General features: G+C 38.8%; 1 protein-coding gene across 1 annotated transcript; it reads left to right on the plus strand.

Moving 5' to 3' along the window:
* The first annotated feature begins 2,262 nt into the window (after window positions 1–2,262).
* Window positions 2,263–4,152, plus strand: LOC121388728 (bifunctional peptidase and arginyl-hydroxylase JMJD5-like). Its single transcript, XM_041520205.1, is given in 2 exon segments — window positions 2,263–3,213; window positions 3,215–4,152. Coding segments are annotated over 2 exon segments (1,794 nt in total). The 5' UTR covers window positions 2,263–2,265; the 3' UTR covers window positions 4,061–4,152.
* Window positions 4,153–21,759: the final 17,607 nt, after the last annotated feature.

Genomic DNA, 21,759 nt, shown 5'->3' on the forward strand with positions numbered 1-21,759 from the left:
ATACTATTGTTTAAATATGTAAGGCAGTGACCACGGCTCCCCAACCTGTTCACTGTCTATGTTCTGGGGGCAATAAATCTTTAAAAAAAAAAAAAAAAAAAAAAACATTCTGAAAGTATGTCATCTGAAAAATATCACTTACTTTCAACACATTGGATCCACTATCTATTATATGATTTAAAAATATACACATGAATATGTATATTAACTGAATTTAAAAAGTTCAACATATATTTAATGTGTGCTAAATAAAGATCCTTGATTGTCATTTAGTCACGGAATGGACTAAAACAAAAAAAAAAAAAAAAAAAAAAAAAAAACTTCTATTAATTATTGTTCAGTATGGTCATTAGTATGTGTATGCCAAATTTCAAGAACATTCAATGTCTACTCATAGTCAGTGGGAATTATCCTTAATGGGGTACTAAATAAATTGAAGTTAAAACCACCCTAGAAACAAAATTCCAGACAAATCTGAGGGGATGAGGTTAAAAATTCCTCCTTTTTTTGGTGATTTGACACGGAATGACCCTATATGTGAAAATTACCAAATGTTAGACATCCAATAACCGATGATTAATAAATTAATGTGCTCTAGTGATGTCGTTAAACAAAACAAGCTCTTTTTTTTAAAAACATAAAAAAAAAAAAAAATTGTTTAAATAGTATTCACACTCTTATCACACAAGGGGCGGAATAACCACGGTCTGTAGGGCCGTACTTTGCAGTTGTTCCTTACGAAAAATACGAAAAACCGACATTTGTTTAGAAGACCCTATATTTTTGTACCCTGATTCTTTTTTCTACTCCTCAATCACCACTAATTATTTTAGGTTAGGTAGTAGGCGGTACGGGCCTGACTGATATATTAGTTACTAAGTACCAACTGTGAGATACTGGAAGGAACGGGGAGGGGGAATTCCATGGGTATACCGAACACTGTTACAGTAACTTTTAATAATCGCCCTTCCCACTCCAGTTTGCCCCGCCTCATTTACCTGATTTTTTTTGAATTTTTTTTAGCTTAAGTAAGGTTAAGCTGAGTGAATATTTGGTTAAAAATTATCTAATTCAGTTGCCTTTAACGTCCTGGTTTCATGCATGGTTTATGGTTTACTTGAGTTAGCGAATCGAACAGGTTTTAGACTGGTTCCAATATCTTCTCGTTTAATATTGCGTATTGTTTGAAGGTAGACGGTTCTACAGTATGTATTTGTTTTCTTTTGCTGCGTTTTAGTAGACACGTGCATACCTCTAATGCTATTTTTATACTAAATATTGTATAATACTAAAGTGCACTATTTACAACATTACGACAGTCGTGTATTCTTACAACAATACTGTTATTTTTTGGGCTAGATTTCGCTCGAACGAGTAAATTCTTCCGACGGTGTCAAGTCAAAATGTTACCCATATTGAATTGCTGTAGGGAAGTATTTTATATTTTATTTGCGACATCACATCATATATTATTATGACTGTTAATTATTACTATCTTGATTATGCGGTTGCTTATATTGTACCCCCTCCCCCGTATAAATAAATGCATGACGTCAAAATGTTTGACTGTTCAACGGTCGTTTTGGGGAAGCCCGTTTTCTTAAGCCATTGTGCCCATCCGTTATTGGTTATAGCATAGGCTACACCGAGTTACGTACTCTGCTGTTCGAGAGCTAGACGGACATTTGTACGGTTATGATCCATCTCTCGGTCAGAAGTTACTCTATAACGAAAACGCTGAATGGCCGACTATCACACGGTAGACAACCTCTGACCTAGTGCTTATAATTGTTTTTAGTCAGGTCATAGGGCTTAACATGCACATTTAGAGCAAGCTGTTTTAGCACACGCCTGTCATGGGCACAGGTGCCGCCCTCGGCCGGCTCCTCAGTCCAGAGCAGGTTTTAGACTCAGTCTAGACTCGAGACTCTAATATAGTCTGAGACACTAATGTCATGACAACGCCATACATGTAACGTCATTGAGGCTGCACTAAAAGTTTTATAAGCACGGGCGGCACAAACATTCTAAGTGTGACGCTAAATACCTTTACATTGATCATTTTTTAGTCCTCCGATAACAATATTTCTCTTATTCACTACAAATACACACACTACATAAAGAAACCTGTCAGCACCTACATATTTAACCAGAACATTATTGAAAGTGTGTGCTGTCGGGTTTCTTCATGTTTCTTCATGTAGTGTGTATATTAGTGGCTACTATGTAAAATGTTTATGAGCGAAAAGTATCTAGTTAATTAACATGTATCCCATTTTATTTGGTTCTACTTTTAGGTTACACAAACCGGATAAAGACACACTATATAATCTGCTATGCATGGCGTGTATTACCAACAACCAATGTAGTTTTCAAGACCTCATCACACTCTTCCCTAGTTCTAAGGACAAGTTTCTTGAAGATGTAAAGGATTCCAGAGTCCTTGGCGTCACCTTTCTCCGTCTGTTGGACCATTGCCTCGACCATGTTTTCCAGGCCAACTATAGGAAGAGCCTAACAGTCTGCGACAGTCTTCTAGACATGACATGGGAGAAACTCAACACTGGGTACTGGAAGGATGTCCACCTTGACTGGAGGCGTGTGTACACCGTGGTCAGTGTTGCTAAAGTGTTTTGTCAGTGCTGTCTTTTGAAACAGAAAATTGATAAAGGCGATTTGGAGGTAGCAGACGACAAAAACGAAACGATAGCAGACGAGAGATTCAAAATGTTTGGGAAAGAGGACAAAAACAGAATGGCGGTAGCAGACGAGATAGATAAAACTTTAGGGAAAGGTGAGGATATAAGTTTGGTACCAGACGATCAACCTAGAACGTTAGTAGCTGACTACAAAAACGAAATTCTGATAGAATTCGAGAAAAACAGAATGCTGGGAAAAGGCGAGGACGGAACTTTGGTAGCAAAAAATACAGACAGAACATTAGTAGCAGACGATGAACATGAAGACTCGGTAGCAGACGAGAAACGCGTAACAATGGTAGTGGACGCGAAAATCGGAACGTTTATAGTAGCTGAGAAAAACAATACTTTGGTAGCAGGCGACTTAACGCCGACAGCAAACAAGAACAACAAACATCATGAAAAAGACAACACGTTACTAACAAACGAGATTTCGGTAGCGGAGATCTTAAAATCGTGTGATATGGGTTTGCTGATGGGAGCTCCCATGTTGGACAACATTTTGTCTAAGCTGTCGACAAAAATTCACGCCGGTTTTTGCGAATCCAAGAAAACGAAACTCGTCGACTCATGTAAACGTCTTCGACGAATCTGTTGACAAAAGGGCCAAACTGGACAAGCAACGCGAACAGGTTATAACTGACAAGTCGCACGAGGTTGAACGAGTGTCTTGTCCATCGCTTGAAAGCTTCAAGAAGAAATACATGGACACAAACACACCTGTGATAATAACAGACGCCATTGACTTCTGGCCAGCTCTTAGCGAGAGGAAGTGGACGCTGGACTATTTGAAAGAAACTGCAGGATTCAGAACTGTTCCTATCGAACTGGGCTCCAAATACACCGAAGAGTCCTGGTCGCAGGATCTTCTGACGGTCAACGACTTCATTGAGAAATACATTGAAAACGAGAACCCTCCCGCGAAGGGTTACCTCGCCCAGCATCAGCTGTTCGAGCAGGTGCCCGAGCTGCAGAACGACATAGTCATCCCGACGTACTGTTGCCTTGGTGATGCTGATGACGTGGAAACAAACGCATGGTTCGGACCAAAGGGCACGGTGTCTCCTTTACACTATGACGCCAAATATAACCTCCTGGCTCAGACTGTAGGGGAGAAGTACATCAGACTGTATTCTTACGAGCACACGGACGGACTATACCCGCATCCCGACCGTCTGCTGTTCAACACCTCACAGGTGGATGTGGAGGCGCCTGACCTGCTCAAGTTTCCCCTGTTTGCCGGTGTGCCCTACAAAGAGTGTGTGTTACGCACTGGGGAGATGCTGTACATCCCTCCAAAGTATTGGCACTTTGTTCGATCTCTCTCCGTTAGCTTCTCGGTTAGCTTTTGGTGGGAGTAAGCGTACCGGGCACACACAATACTCCAGGTGCTTGACGGTTATACTCACGATATCCTGTTGACTACATGTAATGAGGTAAACTTGAAACTGGTGGAAATGTTTTATTTTATTTACGGTTATATGGCGTCGGACATATGGTTAAGGACCACACAGATATTGATAGAGGAAGGAAGGTAATTGTTTATTTAACGACGCACTCAACACATTTTATTTACGGTTATATGGTGTCAGACATATGGTTTAGGACCACACTGATAATGAGAGAGGAAACCCGCTGTCGCCACTTCATGGGCTACTCTTTTCGACTAGCAGCAAGGGATCTTTTATGTGCACCATCTCACAGACACGATAGCACATACCACGGCCTTTGATATACCAGTCGTAGTGCACTGGCTGGAACGAGAAATAGCCCAATGGGCCCACCGACGGGGATCGATCCCAAACCGATCGCGCATCAAGCGAGCGTTTTACCACTGGTCTACGCCCCGCCCTCTACTTAAAACTCATAGCTGACGTAGCTGAGTGGGGAGGACCCATGAAGCACAGGAGCCATGCTCTTTGAGTCTCTTCCCCCCATCTTGTATATAAATGTCCTCCACAATACGACTATTAGACAGTCTGTGTGCACCCCCCCCCCCCCCCCCCCCACACACACACAATGCGGATGCCTCATATTATAAAATCCTGTAAACACCAATGATATGATATGTGACGAATTTGTAATAAAATCATCGCACATACAACCACATGACTATTGTGCATTAAGGGGCGAGACGTAGCCCAGTGGTAAAGCGCTCGCTTGATGCTCGGTTGGTTTGGGATCCAGTGGGCCCATTCGGCTATTTCTCGCTCCAGCCAGTGCACCACGACTGGTACATCAAAGGCCGTGGTATGTGCTTTCCTGTCTATGGGATGGTGCATATAAAAGATCCCTTGCTGCCAATCGAAAAGAGTAGCCATTGAAGTGGCGACAGCGGGTTTCCTCCTTCAATATCTCTGTGGTCCTTAACCATATGTCTGACGCCATATAACCGTAAATAAAATGTGATGAGTGCGTCGTTAAATAAAACATTTCTTTCTTTTTATTGTTAATTAAATACTGCTATACATTATACATTACTGACGGTCTATTATGCAATATTAATTATTAATAAACTTCATATACATATCACTACTACAATGGCATTATAATTTTACTACTAGGAGTAGTATGTATGTGAAGGTTATTATTAATGAATACTAAGTACAAATGTAATTGTTAATATTTATTAACTTATTTTTGGACTAGCCCGCCCCACATATGCGCCTACTAAATAATTCTTTAGAATAAACTAACATAACTGTTGAATATAATTTTTTATTGGCGCTAGTACCTTTATCTGTCCACTCCCCATTTTTACGATTTATCGAAATTGACCCACTAAATAAATTAATCCGTCCCAGGATACCACACGACTGACCTTGACAGAGCTGTGACGTGAGGGACGTACTCTAAACAATAAGGGTAAAGGGGCACGTTAATAGAATTCAGAATCAGGAATGAATATTCGTTCAACTCCCAAGTTCGTGATCATGTGTAACCGTGCTTTAGTAATGGTAACACACAATGAAGCTTTGTACGTTAGTGTCATTACAAAATCGTTACAGATCATCCATCATATATCAGTAAGCCTACATATAGTCTACAGATCATAGTGAGTACAACTTTAAATGTCTATGACAAAACGCTATACAACTGTTTACAGCAGAGCATTATGTCTGTTCTTGTATTGAATAAATGTAACAGGAAATACGTATTTGGGTCGATGTTATTTTAATGTAACTCCAACATGGATAATTATGCTACACAATGTTAGACTAATAGTGGTGCACCGATTATTGCTTGAATCGAAAAGATCGATTGGGTTATATCGATGTGACGAACGGTTATGAAATCCATAATCGGTTGTAATGGAAAATATTAAGTTATTCTTCAGTGTATAGGCAATGACAAGCGTGAACAATCTTCTGAGGTGTAAATTTCTTGTCATGTACACATAAACAAAAAGAAAAAACAACAACAAAAACTCCCAACCCACACAGATCCCCCCCCCCCCCCCCCCCCCCCCCCACAACAACAAGAAGAACAAAACTCCCCAATCCTACCCAACCACATCATTAAAGGTAAGATTGCATTTTAAGAATCTAACCCGGAGAATGAATACAACAGTATGTGCATAATCCTAATAATTCAAATCCAAGTTCATATATTTTGTAAACAATTGTATAATCGAAAGTAAATCAGTTGGTGCAAACCGATTATATCCCATAATTAAATCCGAACCGATTCCTAACACTATACGAATAACAGGTGCATGCTATCCTTTCTGTGAGATGCATTCCCAGTTTGGAGCTCCACGCGGTAAGACGTGTTTGTTTCGCTTGTGTACACTGCACGTGCTTTCGTGTGCTCGACTTGGGGGTCCTTCATTACGTTGTTTTTGTCAGCGAAATGAAGTTTTCTACTGGGATGTATGCGGCCATTGGAACTGATTGAACGCTGGAACGCTTCTCGTTTCGACAGCCTGCACCACCAGGTTGGATTCTTTTTTAGCGAGATTCCTTGCCTCCACGTCATTTATCCGTCTGACTGTCGACTTGTTTTTTTTCGTGACTCGTATGACGGCCATTCTGCAGAACGCCACGGTTGTTCGCGTTTAGTCTCTACATGTCCGAGCCTGTCCTAGCAGCACTGGAAGATTGACCGCCCCACTCTAAAAAGAAATAGGAAGCGGGGTCGACCCCTACTACTCTTTTTCTAGACTTTACCTTGCTTTATAGTGATACCATCTCATATCCTCCGGAGTCGGGCCCGTCCGCACCACTATACCAACCCATGACGACTGGACTATACCCTAGTCTGATACTCTCTCTCGTTCAGACGGATCAGGCTTCTCAAGATCTGTATTTCAGCACAGCACTACACCTTCAACGTCTATCGACTGTCAATCTAGGGGTTTTCTTGACGGGATGCAACCCATCTCGTCCCTTTAAGCTGTGCACCCAAACGGCCTTAACGAGGCCACTCGCGTGGACATATTGATCGGACTTTAAACTTTTAGATCTGCGTTCACAATTTTATGTCGAAATTACTTTTTTTTTTTAGTATTATTAAATAGTCCGATCCTCTCTTCTTTCTCTTATTTAATTTTGGACTGTCCTTCTAAAATGCTCCAAATTATATAAATATTCGGCCGAGCAGTCAATTCTTTTTTATTTTTGGCTTGTAACCTTTTTATTTTATTTATTTATTCTATTAACTTTTTTACTAATTGCTATTTTCAAAATTCTGCCCATTTTCAACCCCCCCCCCCCCCCCCCCCCCCCCTCCATCCCGAGTCAGGCCACCGATCTTATCGGAGGTCGGACTCGGGATGGGCGTGTCCGAAACCCTAGTGGTATATGGGCACGTTAAACTAATTATCATCATCACCATCTGTGAGATGGTGCATATAAAAGAGCATTTGCTAATCGAGAACTGTAGCAGGTTTTCTCTACCCCCCACAATGTCAAAATTACCGATGATTAATAAATCAATGTGTTCTAGTGGTGTCGTAAAATAAAATTTATTTAATAACGGGTGCGGGTTTAGGTGCGGGCCCAAGGGACCTAATTAAAAAATCCTAGCTCAATATCTTGGGTTCGCGTCTCCCATCCGAGAATTACATTTTAAAACGTCAGGCATACTATTTTTACTTAGTAAGTGTCATATTGACTTAGGACGACAGCAGTAAATGTGCATTGATTAGTGTATACTCACTAAATGTTACAACATAAAATTACTTTTAATTTAATTTAATTTTTATAACCAAAGCGTTCCGATTTGGTGACTACAAAGGGGCGACAACTCAGGTATTATTCCAAAATGCAACAATCTGAATTATCTCCCGTATCTTAGCCTCTCTTGACTGAAATTTGTACCTTTGGTGTGTTTTTCCCCTTTTTCTCGACAAAGTTTTATTTTATTTTTAAACATTATTTTATACATGCTTATTAACACTTCAAAATATTGGCTAATTGCGAACAGAGGAGGGTACTATCTGAAATAATTTCAGCTATTCGACTTTATTACATTAAGGCATATTAAAACCTCTGGCCGATTAAATTTAAAAATTAAGGCCAGTCATGTGGTATAATACCGTATGTAAGGATGTAATACCGTAATACCTAAAACAATTTAGATTTAAAAGTTCGTTTCCGCCTGATGCGCAGTCGGTCTAAGATCCATCGGTGGGCCCATTAGGCTATTTATCGTTACAGCCAGTGCACCATGACTGGTATATCAAAAGTCATGGTATGTGCTATCCTGTCTGTGAGATGGTGCATATAAAAGATCCCTTGCTACTAATGGAAAAAATATAGCGGATTTCTTCTCTATGACTGTCAAAATGACCATATGTTTGACATCCAATAGCCGATTATTAATAAATCAATGTGCTCTAGTGGTGTTAAATAAAACGACCCCCTTTTGTTTTATCCTCGTGCTAATGTGTGGAGAAGGGTCGGTGTTTTGGTGAACAGTACAACGCTGTCTATGTCGATGGATATGGCCGTTATGGTAGTGGGTCAGTAAAAAGTCTAGGGAGAGATCAGCTGGGATGGTAAAACCAGGGGTAAGTTCAGTCAACCGCTTGTCGCTATCGTCCGCTCGACAGGATTTTACGCTACACCGTAAACCGAATGACCACTTTTGGAACCAGTCAAAATAGTTTGCAAACGTTAACGAAAAACGGCTGGCTGAACTTGAGGCAGGGCTGAGTTCAGCCAGTTCGAGCAAAAAAAAACGTCCGCTAGACTGGTTTATGCGCTTCATGTTAAACCAAATGGCCACGTCGGGAACCAATCCAATAGTTCGTGAACGTTAGCGAAACATTTGCTTGCTGATCTCCATATGTTAAGAGGAACAAGAAAGGGTTCTCTTACAGGGTGGATGAAATACCACCATATACAGGTGCTTTTGGTCCTAGATTCATCCTCGGACATACCCTAGTTTTTAAACACTAAAACATATTTTTGACTATTGTAGCCGTTTTTGATAATTGAAATCATACTTTACTTACATTTTATGGTTTAGATTATCCATTTCCGTACATTCGAAGTGTTTTGGTCATCCTGGTGTTTTCAATATCGCAAAATGCATTTCTCATATTTTTAAAAACGCACGTGCGTCTGAGAAATAACAGTTATGGAGTCGCGTTTTAGTCTATTTTAGAGGGTATTTCACCATTTCAAAGTTACAGACTTATGTTTCTCTCAGTTGTAACTTTATCCAAATGTGTTACAGGTTTGTAGATTAACTAAACTCAATGTTAATTTTCACGGGTTGAAACTAGGATCTGTCCCTTTAAGGCTTTTAATGGCCGGCTGTTTTCAACAAGATTAAAACATTAAAGTTTGCTTTCTCTAACGACACCACTAGAGGACATGGATTTATTAATCATCGGCTATTGGATGTCAAATATTTGGTAATTTTGACATATAGTCTAAGAGGAATCCCGCTACATTTTTCGATTAGTAGCAAGGGGTGTTTCATATGTACCATGCCATAAGCAGGATAGCACATACCACGGCCTTTGATATACCAGTCGCGGTACACTGGCTGGAACGAGAAATAGCCGAATGTGTCCACCGACGGGGATCGATCCCAGACCGACCGCGCATCAAGCGAGCGTTTTATCTCTGGGCTACGACCCGCCCCTGTCTTCAACAAGAAAACATAGTGTCATTGACGTGGCCAGTTTGGTCTTCGGACCTCAATCGAATTGAACATGTGTGGAATATGCTAAAGGTAGCCATTTCACGCCACAATGTCCAGCAACAGACCTGATGGAGGAACAAATCAATCTTCCACATTCAAACATTGGGAGCATGAGACGACGATACCATAGTTTTGCAGCTTAGCGCTACGTAAAACCATCGAAAGCACACGCCATAGCGACATAGCCTACGATGGTGTTGCGATTTCGTAGCGCTATAATAGGTTCAAAAATCCGTTGCTCTGCCGATATTGTAGCACGAATTACACACATAAAGTGTTGACATCGTTGTGCATCAGTCGGAGACGTTTATCATTGTTCTGAACTGTAATGGTCTTCACCTATGATCGTCGTGTGTGCGCTTATGTCATGCATTGTAGCAGATTTTATCAAAGGCAGTGGTATGTACTACCCTGTCTGTGGGATAGTGCATATAAAAGATCCCTTGCTGCTAATCGAAAAGAGTAGCCCATGAAGTGGCAACAGCGGATTTCCTCTCTCAATTTATGTGTGGTCCTTAACCATATGTCTGACGCCATATAACCGTAAATAAAATGTGTTGAGTGCCTCGTTAACCAAAATATTTCCTTCTTTCGTATAGTATGGCGTCGTCTTTATCGAGGGACATATGTAGTGTGATCTAAATACTAAAATTTCCACAAAATACAGTTGTCGATTATTATCTTTATTATGCCTAAAATACAGCGTATGTGTAGCCACCTGTATTTTAGTGGTTTGCACTGTGTGACCAACGTGAACGACTAGCTGATTGGGGACAGGAGGGAGTGGGTGCGCCGCGTTCTGGAAATACTCGGTGTAGTTTATATTGAAGATACCTCACAAATCCAAAATACTTTTAACTTTTCCACCCCACCCACTGGAGAAAAACACTCTCTCCACTCTGACAAAAAGTATTTATTTTGATATTACATACATAATATACATGTATAACGTAACGCAACGCAACGCAACGCAACGCAACATAACATAACATAACATCACATCACATCACATCACATTTCATGTCCGGTCTGAATATTCGAACATTCGCTTGCTTATTTGCTGTTCAAAATATTTGAATAGTATTTTTAAGTATTCGAATATCTGGAGTTTTTAGCTTGTATGAGAAAATGACTCTAAATGAGATGGATAACGTGATTTCTTTTAAATCTGTGATCGGTCCTGCATGCTGCTTGACACGTGTATAATTCAGTCGGGAACATAAAGCGTATCTCGAGTTTCATAACAAACCATTAGTAGTGTCGTCATATGGATGGCTGAAAATCTTATAAAGTATTTTCGATAAACTCAGGAATGGGATTCATCTACACTAATAAATATGTCGATTTTAAACCCTATATACAAGTGTTGTATACATTCATTTTTCATGTCAACTTCTTTTCGTGCTTATATCCAAATAAGGTTCAAGCACGCTGTCCTGGGCACACACACACCTCAGCTATCTGGGCTGTCTGTCCAGGACAGTGTGTTAGTTTTTAATTGTTAGTGGTTAGTGAGAGAAAAGGGTGTAGTGGCCCTTACAACTACCCATTGAGTTGTTAAAACTCGCTCTGGGTGGGAGCCGGTTCCGGGCTGCGAACCCTGTACCTACCAGCCATATGTTCGATGGCTTAACCACGACGCCACCGAGGCCAGTTAAGTATTATAACAAACACTCTGCGATCAGTTCAAATGAATAAATGCATGAATGTTTAACGACACCCCAGCACAAATTCATACAACAGTAGTTTCTCGGATATTATAAACTCTTCTAAGGACCAATTTAAAACATTATTCAAAACGAATTTTATTTCGAAACCTTTTTGACGAGATTATCGTACCAAAATAGATACTGGATAACTGAATTGCGTACATGAAATTTAAGATTACCACTAGAAACGGATGCAGGTAGATGGTTTATAATTCCTAAAGAAAACATGCTATATAAACTGATATGTAAATACTGATATTAGAGATGCATACCATTATTTATTCAACTTTAAAAATCAAAACATTTTTTTTTTTTTTTTTTAAATCCTTGCTTTATTTATTTTCTTTTTAAATATCTAATCTTTTATATTTGTAATTCAGTAATACTAGACGAGAAATAGATAATAATACATGAGTGGCCGTTAGATACCATTTACCTCACAACGAGTTGTTTTAAAATGTATATAACGAGCAAAAGCGAGTTTGATACGTTTTTAAACAACGAGTCGTCAGATAAATGGTATCTAACGGACACGAATGTATTATTCATAGAGAATAATTTAATAATAAGAGTGGCCGTTAGATACCATTTATATCACAGCGAGTTGTTTTAAAATATATCTAACGAGCGAAAACGAGTTTGATACGTTTTTAAATAACGAGTTGTGAGATAAATGGTATCTAACGGACAGGGCCCCGTTCCACAAATCGATCTTAGCCCTAAGATCATCTTAAGTGCATAGCTATCTTATGCACTAAGGTGATCTTAGTGCTAAGATCGCTTCGTGGAACGGGGCCCAGGAATGTATTATTCATAGAGAATAATACATGAGTGGCCATTAGATACCATTTATCTCACAACGAGTTGTTTAAAATGTATCTAACTAGCGAAAGCGAGGTTAATACGTTTTAAACGAGTTGTGAGATAAATGGTATCTAACGGACACGAATGTATTATTATATTTTTTACATATCCTCAAAAACAGGTTTTAAGCAACTTTTAACATATTTTTCGACTAAAAGTTATTTACAGCCGTTGCACTTGTAGCTGATTTACGCGTCATAGACACAATGTAGGTTAACTATACGTCACAGTCTAATCGATTTCCATCGTGTAGTTTTTCATTGGAGGTATGGCATTGGTGACCTGGTCATCACCTAGGAGCAGCCAGTCGTATGTCTTGAAATTGTTAACACACGTGCATGTGTTAACAACCATGTGTAACCAAACATAACGCATGGTGTTCTCACCAACGGGTATGCAAGAAGTCTAAATATACAGCTAGGTTAACTACCAGTTACTGCTGCATTATGTATTCGAATATTCGCTTGTCATTTCCATCGAATATTCGAATACCATTTTCGGACCGAATACCGAACACTAAGATCACATCACATGATGTCATCACATCACATACGGAAACTAATTTGCGTGGTGCTATTTTTTAATTATGAAATGTGAACATTATGTTGGTGTTCTTGAATGACACCTAACCCTAACCTTCATATTCGTAACATAAAAAATTAAAATATAAGAAAATATTTGTTAACAGGGAACGAGAGGAACTCTTACCAAGTTTTATACAGTGTGATTCCAGACTTAGATTTTAGAATTATTATATAATATGAAACCAGATTGCCAGACATCTGCATAAAAAGTATTCCTGAACCCTATATATAAACGAGTTCAATTACGGACGTTACGTCATTATTACGAACTTTAAACAGTAAACGTGTATGCCTGCACGATATGCTCATCAAATTTCCAGTTTGTCTAGGTTCTCTTTCAAAGTTGTAGGTGTGTGCTTGGCATATATTGTCTGGTTATGAGATTGCTTTCAACAAGGTTTTTATCACACACGTAACGAAAACAAATAGCTGATTACCTCTGCTGTGGCAATGACAGGGTATGATTGATATACGAGGAGACGGCGGGGGTCTAAATCGGGCTCGTTTTGCAATAAATTCTCATTCTAGACTTGGAAGAGACGGAGAACTCGAAAAAATGAACATCTACCACATTCTGAAAGAGAGAGAGAGAGAGAGAGGGAGGGAGAGAGAGGGAGAGAGAGAGAGAGAGAGAGAGAGAGAGAGAGAGAGAGAGAGAGAGAGAGAGAGAGAGCGGCTAATGTATGTTCAAATGAACAAGTATAACTACAATTCCTTTTGAATGTTCAAACGATTTTGTGAAGTTCTTTAATTTAGGGTATATTCACTTAAAAACAGACTGAAAAACAGATTTATACCCCCCCCCCAAAAAAAAAAAAAAATATATATATATAACATTATTATTCATTTAGCTTAAGTTTGTTCATTCATTCATTCATTCATTCATTCATTCGTTCCTTTATTTATAAATTTACAATGGTAGCTCCTCCGAAAATTGAGGTCTCTAACACTGTCTAGTAATAATTATAATAATAATATTATAATAATAGTTAAAGGGACATTCATGAGTTTGCTGCATTGTAAGATGTTTCCGACTAATAAAATTATTTCTACAATTAAACTTACATATTATATATATTTTCTTGTTTAGAATATCAGTGTCTGTATATTCAATGTTTTTCTGATCGTCTTAATATTTGTGAGAAGCCAAAACCGGATTTTGTCTTCAAATAATTTCGTACGTATGAAAAAAATTCTTTTTAGGAAATAAAATGAAATTTAACGTAGTACAAATATTAGAACGATCAGAAACACGTTTAATATACAGCCACTAATATTTTATGCAGAAAAATATATTTGTATTTACAATCGTTAAAAAGTCTCTGTTAGTCGAAAACATCTTAAACATTGCAGCAAACTCAGGAATGTCCCTTTAACTCTTTGGAGAACAAAATAAACTTGCACAGACAATGGATTTCACAATTGAATGAATAACATAGCCAGGTGTACTATCCGGGTTTTTTTCTACTTCAAGAGCATTTAGTGCAAAACAGAAAATAGACTTCTGATTGGCGTGTGCAATCCAACCGTCTATCAAATACTGCGAACCCACTAAGTATACTCCAATAAATAGATGGTATCTCGACAATTAGATCTTAAACATATAAATATCAGGCAATGATTTCCGGCGCCAATCTAGACTGAGCAATGATACGGCGTTACGCCATTTTGTAACTGGTATTATGCACAAGTGGCCACAAACGTCAACATTTTCGTTGCCCTGAAGCCATAGTGCAGGTGTTTTATCTTCAAATACCTTCATCAATGGCATCAGTTCATTGATAAAGCCCCAGTAACGTCATTCTTTTACGTCCATTGTCTATCACGATGTACTCAAACTACGTCAGTAACGGATGGTCTAAAACGCGGACTAATGTTATATATGGACATATTAGCTAATTTCGGCAATTAAGATGTCATTAGACCAAATGAAATCGCATTGAAGGTAATGTTAATATTTATTAATAAAAGGAAGAGAAGCAAGGTATGGAGCTATTAGAGAGGTATAGTATATACACAGAAAGTGTGATACTTTCCACTCGGTATTCTTCGAAGAAACTGCTGAGGTCACATACCATTTTAACAAGTTATAGGTAGTTTACAGTGCTAACCCTCTGATCTTCACGAAATCCCAGTTGTAGTTTCTATTGCCACCCCATTTATAAACAAGTACCAAATGCCAATGGTATAATAGTTGATGAGCTAAGGAATGTATAGGGTTTATGTCTGTGTAATTGTACAAAAAGAAAAGAAATATTTTATTTAACGACGCACTCAACACATTTTATTTACGGTTATATGGCATCAGACATATGGTTAAGGACCACACAGATTTTGAGAGGAAACCCGATGTCGCCACTACATGGGCTACCTTTCCGATTAGCAGCAAGGGATCTTTTATTTGCGCTTCCCACAGGCAGAATAGCACAAACCATGGCCTTTGTTGAACCAGTTATAGATCACTGGTCTGTGCAAATGGTTTACACCTACCCATTGAGCCTTGCGGAGCACTCACTCAGGGTTTGGAGTCGGTATCTGGTTTTAAAATCCCATGCCTCGACTGGGATCCGAACCCATTACCTACCAGGCTGTAGACCGATGGCCTAACCACGACGCCACCGAGATGTGTAATTGTACAAATAACCACTGTCACATATATCCACCAATCACAGGTGTAGTTATATGTGCTCCTGTTTGGTTTGACGGTGTACCTCAAACTCAGATTTTCGACGCTATTTCGGCGCTACAATATCCTCAAACCGTTAACATAGTGATGTCACAGTTGTGGCGTTTGACGTAGTGATGCCACGACCTACGGCCTGCGTCAAGGTAGCTTCGAAAGTTTGTAACCAGATGATTTGGTTCAATATTACCTTAATGCAGAAACGCCTTCAAGATTCAAATACGAAATGTTTATAATCTTTATACATGTGGAGGCGGGATTTAGCTCAGTCGGTAGAGAGCTCGCCTGAGTTGCTTTGAAAGAATCTCCCTCGGTGAGCATTGGTTTTTGTCCAGTCCCAACCAGTACGCAAAATATTATTATCCTGGTTTATATACTTTCATAATTATTAATCAGTAAAGAGGGAAACATTCATTATTAATTATTATTATTTGTTTTAGCAATTTGAAACGTGCTTACTGAAGGTTAAACAAACGCTTGCCTTGGCACACCTTCAAAGATCCCCCAAGACATGGAGTTAATTTTACATGTTTGCGTTACAAAGCACAGAACAAAGTTTGTACTTCTGTAAGTGCGCGTAAGAAAAAAAAAATCCAAATTCTTCAGTCTCGTGAAATACCAGAGACTTGGCACATCTACATCTGACTTTCGGGGGTGGGAAGGGCAGGGTGGGAGGAGAGAGAAGGGTTTTAAAACGAAATGAAGTGATGCATGGAGGATGAAAACCTAAACCCGGGACTACTGACGTAAGCATCAGTTTGCTTCGCGCGCAATCCTAGCAAAAAACCCACAAAATGCCACGTGGATTTCATGCGTTGTTTGTTTTCACACGTGTGACAGGTTCTGATATAATATCAAAAACAAACAGACGTGGGAGCAGATTTGTTTCCGGTAGAAAATTGAAGCGAGCAACATTGTCTTTACCAGCGATGTAAACACAACATTTGTGCATGTTGTGTGCATTTGCCATAAAGAAAACATATTTCCATCTTCTCTGCCGTTCATTCTGTAACGTCTGCCGTTTTTGTTGGCAGGGTGATAAGCGCGAGCGTCAGTCAAGCCCGTGAGCACCGGAAGTGAACCCCCTATTATTTTTGTTTTCATGGTGATTGTATTTTGGTGTTACAGGAGGTACGTGTTTAGTTATCATTTGGTTATTGCAAATTAACGACAGGCAAATCAAAGAGGATGTTTAAAGTGCAAATCAAAATAATAAATATTGTAAATTGGTATTGACATTATCCATAACAGGTTGTGTTCTGGTGTGTACTTTTCACCCTAGAGATGAGCACCATTATAAATGAGGAACTTTGTTCGTGGATTGATTCAAATCGAGGCTTAAAGGCGCGGACCCTAGTTCGTAAGGCATTGGCCATATATTTTCGGCTATTACAGTTTTCTTACCATTAACATACACATTTTAAGTTAGATTCGTGTGTGTGTGATTTAAAAAAAAAAAAAAAAAAAAATCAAATTCAATGTTTGCAGTTGTCCGGGTTTCTGTAGTAGCATTAATTATATGAAAAGCAGGGGCGAAACGTAACACAGAGGTAAAATACCCGTCTGATGCGCGATCGGTCTAGGTGGGTGGGACCACTGGGGTATATCTTACACATGGTGTAACAAAGGCTGTGGTATGTACTATCCTGCCTGTGGGATGGTGCATATAAAAAATCCATTGCTGCTAATCAAGGAGAGTAATCCACGGAGGACAGGACGTAGCCCAGTGGTAAAGCGCTCGTCTGATGCGCGATCGGTCAAGGATCGAACTCCGTTGATGGGCCCATTGGGCTATTTCTCGTTCCAGCCACAACTGGTATATCAAAGGCCGTAGTATGTGCTATGCTGTCTATGGGATGGTGCTTATAAAAGATACCTTGCTACTAATGTAAAAATGTAGCGAGTTTCCTCTCTAAAGACTATGTCGGAACTACCAAATGTTTAACATCCAATAGTCGATGATTAATAAATCAATGTGTTCTAGTGGTGTCGCTAAACAAAAACAAACTAAAAACAAATCCACAGAGTGGTGGCAGCGGGTTTCCTCTTTGAGTATCTACAAGCCTAGGCCCCGTTTTACAAAGCGATCTTAGCGCTAAGGTACTTATGCACTTAAGGTGATCTTAGCGCTAAGATCGCTTTGCAAAACGGGGCCCATTCTTTGGTCACAAATAACTATAAATTTAAAGGTGATGAATACGTCGTTTTAATAAAGCACTCGTTTCTTTGTTTCTAAATGAAACGGAAAAGGTACGTATCAGTGCGTATCCACAAAACTTGGATCAGCTACTCCTTCCGGCCTCACTGGCATGGTGGTTCAGTCATCAGTCTCAAGCCTGTTAAGATCATGGTTCACATAGTAACTTGGTAGAAAAAACAGCTCCACAGAGGCGGATCCAAGGTGGTGGTGGTGGTGGGGAACCAGCGGACCCCCCCCCCCCCCCCCTAAAAATATATTCAAGGACCTTTTTTTCGTGGCTTTAACAAGAATCACTGGATTGCCCTTTTCTCGAATTCGTCTGTGTGCTATTTTCCCCTTAGTCCACCCCAAACAATTTCCTGGATACGCCCTTGCTCCAACTTATTGTGTTTTAACTGCTCATTTGTCAAGTGTGACACTACTATACCGACTTCTCTTTTACATGAGGCTCATATAGACTGGATGCGGAAAAAAACCCACCAAACAAATCGAAATACATTAATTTCGATGAGTTTCTAGACTGGATGTGTGCAATGCGTGCGTCTGCAAAATACATGCCGCCAGCCGCAATGCAATAATCTTATCTTTTATGGTGTATATGCCCAAAACGCAAGCTGCAACAGTTGGACCGCACGCACGCGCCGCTTTAGAGCTCGTAAATTTACAATGCGAGTGGTCCGGTTTTTACGTCTACTGCAGCTGGCAGCAAGCGTGTTAAACAAAATGCGCGCATTCAGTGTAAATGCTCTCTATGGAAATGGCGCATTTTACTGTTTGTAACTGCACCACAAAACAAACAAACAAAAAAACCCGCGTCGCATCCAATAGAAATGGGCCCTAAAGTCTCATATAGATTGATTGCGACGCGTGCGTGCGGTCCCTTGTTTTCGATTGATGCGTCTGCCGCTTGCGTTCAAGGTGTATACACCAACCGTGTTCCGCCCTCAATTGATAAAAGTAGGGTAGTCATGGACAATACCTGAAATGAACAGCTTAACTCCCAATGGCGAACAATCGGAGACTTTCCGACAGGTGGCGCTCGTGCACTATACACCATTCCTTTTTCTAAATTTGTATTATCGTAAAGCACCGATCGGTATATCCACTCTATTATTCCCGACTTAATTGTGAGCATGTATGTGACTAAAGCGTAGAACGGCTAAAAATTAAAGTAAATAATAAAAATCTACGAAATTCCGCAGTTGGTAGTAAAAAAAAAATAATGGAAGAATAAAAAAGAACAAAATAATGTCCAGCTAAATCGTGGGTTTTTCCCCGAACCACGTAGGCTACTCCCTACCGTTCTTACAACTTTCTATCATATATCCACCATGCCAAAACCATTAAATGTGTACATATTTGACTGATAATACTTGAGTGTTTGCAATAAAAAAAAAAACCGGTAACAGCATTTAATAAAGTTTTAATTTATAAAACGCCACGACCCATTCTTCGCTCCTTCCGGATTCTATTCAATGTTATTTGTTTACCATAGTTTACCCAGTAGCCGATGTATTTTTCGTGCTGGGGTGTCGTTAAACCTCCATTCATTCATTTACTATTCAATGTTTGTTATCGCGATTTAATATGAAGATATACGTGTTTAAAACCACAAATTATTCGTTTGCAGAGTAGAGTAAATTCAACCAAATTTGTCAACAATTATTTTTAATAAATTATTTCAATGAAAAAAATTAATAAAAAAACCCCAACCTAACCCAACCCAACCCAAACAAAATAAATAAATAAATATATATATTCAATGTAAAATAAAAAAATGTAATTACAGAAATAAATATTAAATTTTCAAATTTGTGTGTACAAAATGACATAATCTGATAGGAATTCTGATTTCACTAAGCCTGTTTTAACATAAACCTATTTGACCTACCGGTATCTAAATTTTATACTTTTCAGTACTTATATTAAGAAAAGTCCAATGTAAATAATCTTTATCATGCTTCATACACTTATTTACCAAGAAAATTCACGACTTTCCATGATTTCCACTGATAATGAAATTAACAGCAATTGAAAACTGCTTTAGACATTATACTATTTTTTTCTCTCCAAAGGGCTGCAAGAGTAATAAAATTATAAATTAAAGAAACAAAATACTGCTATTTTACAAATGTGGATTTCAAAAACCAGATGCAGCAAGAAATAATTATGACTATATATAAAAGTACACTTATGGTTCACTAATAGTTTAAAGTGAATATAGGTACAACACCAATTTACACCAATTACATTAATTTCAAGAGATGCATTACATGCAGTATTCACACATGGCTTGTTTCATGCTCAATGTATGATGAGTCACTTGCTTAGCATGTACATGTATTTGATAAACTGTACATAAACAATACCTATCTGGTATTTATATTTTCAGTCTAACAGTGTGAGTTTTTTCAATGCCATGCTAGAATTTATCACAATGTAGTCGACATACTAAAAGTATTATAAACTGTTATAGGCTTAAACAGTCACTGGAGAATGAAATGTTGGGATTTTGCTAAATTTGTCCAAAATAGTCCAGTTAGGCAATAATAAAAAAAAAGACAAAGAATAAAAAGAGACCCCCCCCCCCCCCCCCCCCCCCCCCCCCCCCCCCCCCCCCCTAAAAAAAACCAAAGAAAAAAAAGACATTTATTTTTTGAACAAATATTAAAATTTCCAGTTTCAGGATATTTATGTAAATAAATTCTAGATTATAATTTGGAAAGTATTTTGTTATGGTTAGTTTGTTTTTGGGTCAGTAGCAAAAACAAAACAGTTTGTTCTGTTATGCCTAAGTATTTAATCAAATCTCACATTGCAAAACAAGCTCCGCAGTCTCTTTAGAATAACCAATAATGAAAAGAAATTAATATTTGTTTACAACATCTCAGCACATTTTAAATTTGGTGTTAAACATTTGTGTTTCAGAAAAACAGCCTTCATAATTTTGACCCATGGTTTTGACACTTGGCATAGATACTGACTCACCAAGAAGGTAAACCCATGGCCACCACACAGGCTACTCCTACCAATTACTTTAATTTCAGCATTTTCACTTTCATTGGAGTTATTTGTTTACACCACCATCACAGCATCCTTTGGTAGTGTTTTTGTCAGTAATTTCAGATATGCTTAGTATAAAAAGAAAATGCATCCTACATACATATTACAGCTTACAAAAGAGATACCCAACTAATAGGCCCCCCATAGATAGATTAACAAAGGAATAATCAAATGTAGTTTAACAAATGAAGAAAAGAAAATTTAATTCTGCCTTATACCTAAAAAAAAATCTGGGAACATGACTAAAAAATATTAGGTAGGGCCAGTCTAAACCTTAAAAAAACCCCCAAAAAACCCAAACATCTGTACTCTTTTTAACTTAAAAAAAAAATGGGGAAAAATAATCAGGGTACGCCTTTTTTTTTTTTTAGGTACGGTCGGTTTCAAGAAACAATTGTTTTTACACCTCAATGGGCACTCCACATCTCACTATTCTGTTTATATTGTATGTATGCTATTTGCATGTCTCAAACTATTATTTTCTTCTTCTTCAAATTGTGTATTAGGGGCTGTGGAAGAGGTGAGGGCCGATATGGCCATGGCCTCCTCTTTTTCCCTGTTACTGTTCTCAAAAGTCTGGAGATGTCATAGGCCCTATGTTAACATCTGATATTTAAACTTATTCTGGGTGAGCATGCCTTCGAACCCCCACCAACAGGTTTGGGCCCTCAAATACATGTATACACACTCTCTCTCTGTGTGTCTGTGTGTGTGTGTCTCTCTCTCTCTCTCTCTCCTCTCTCTCTCTCTCTCTCTCTCTCTCTCTCTCTCTCTCTCTCTCTCTCTCTCTCTCACACAC

The sequence above is a fragment of the Gigantopelta aegis genome, chromosome 14, assembly GCF_016097555.1.
Source record: "Gigantopelta aegis isolate Gae_Host chromosome 14, Gae_host_genome, whole genome shotgun sequence".
Classification (NCBI taxonomy): Eukaryota; Metazoa; Mollusca; class Gastropoda; order Neomphalida; family Peltospiridae; genus Gigantopelta; species Gigantopelta aegis.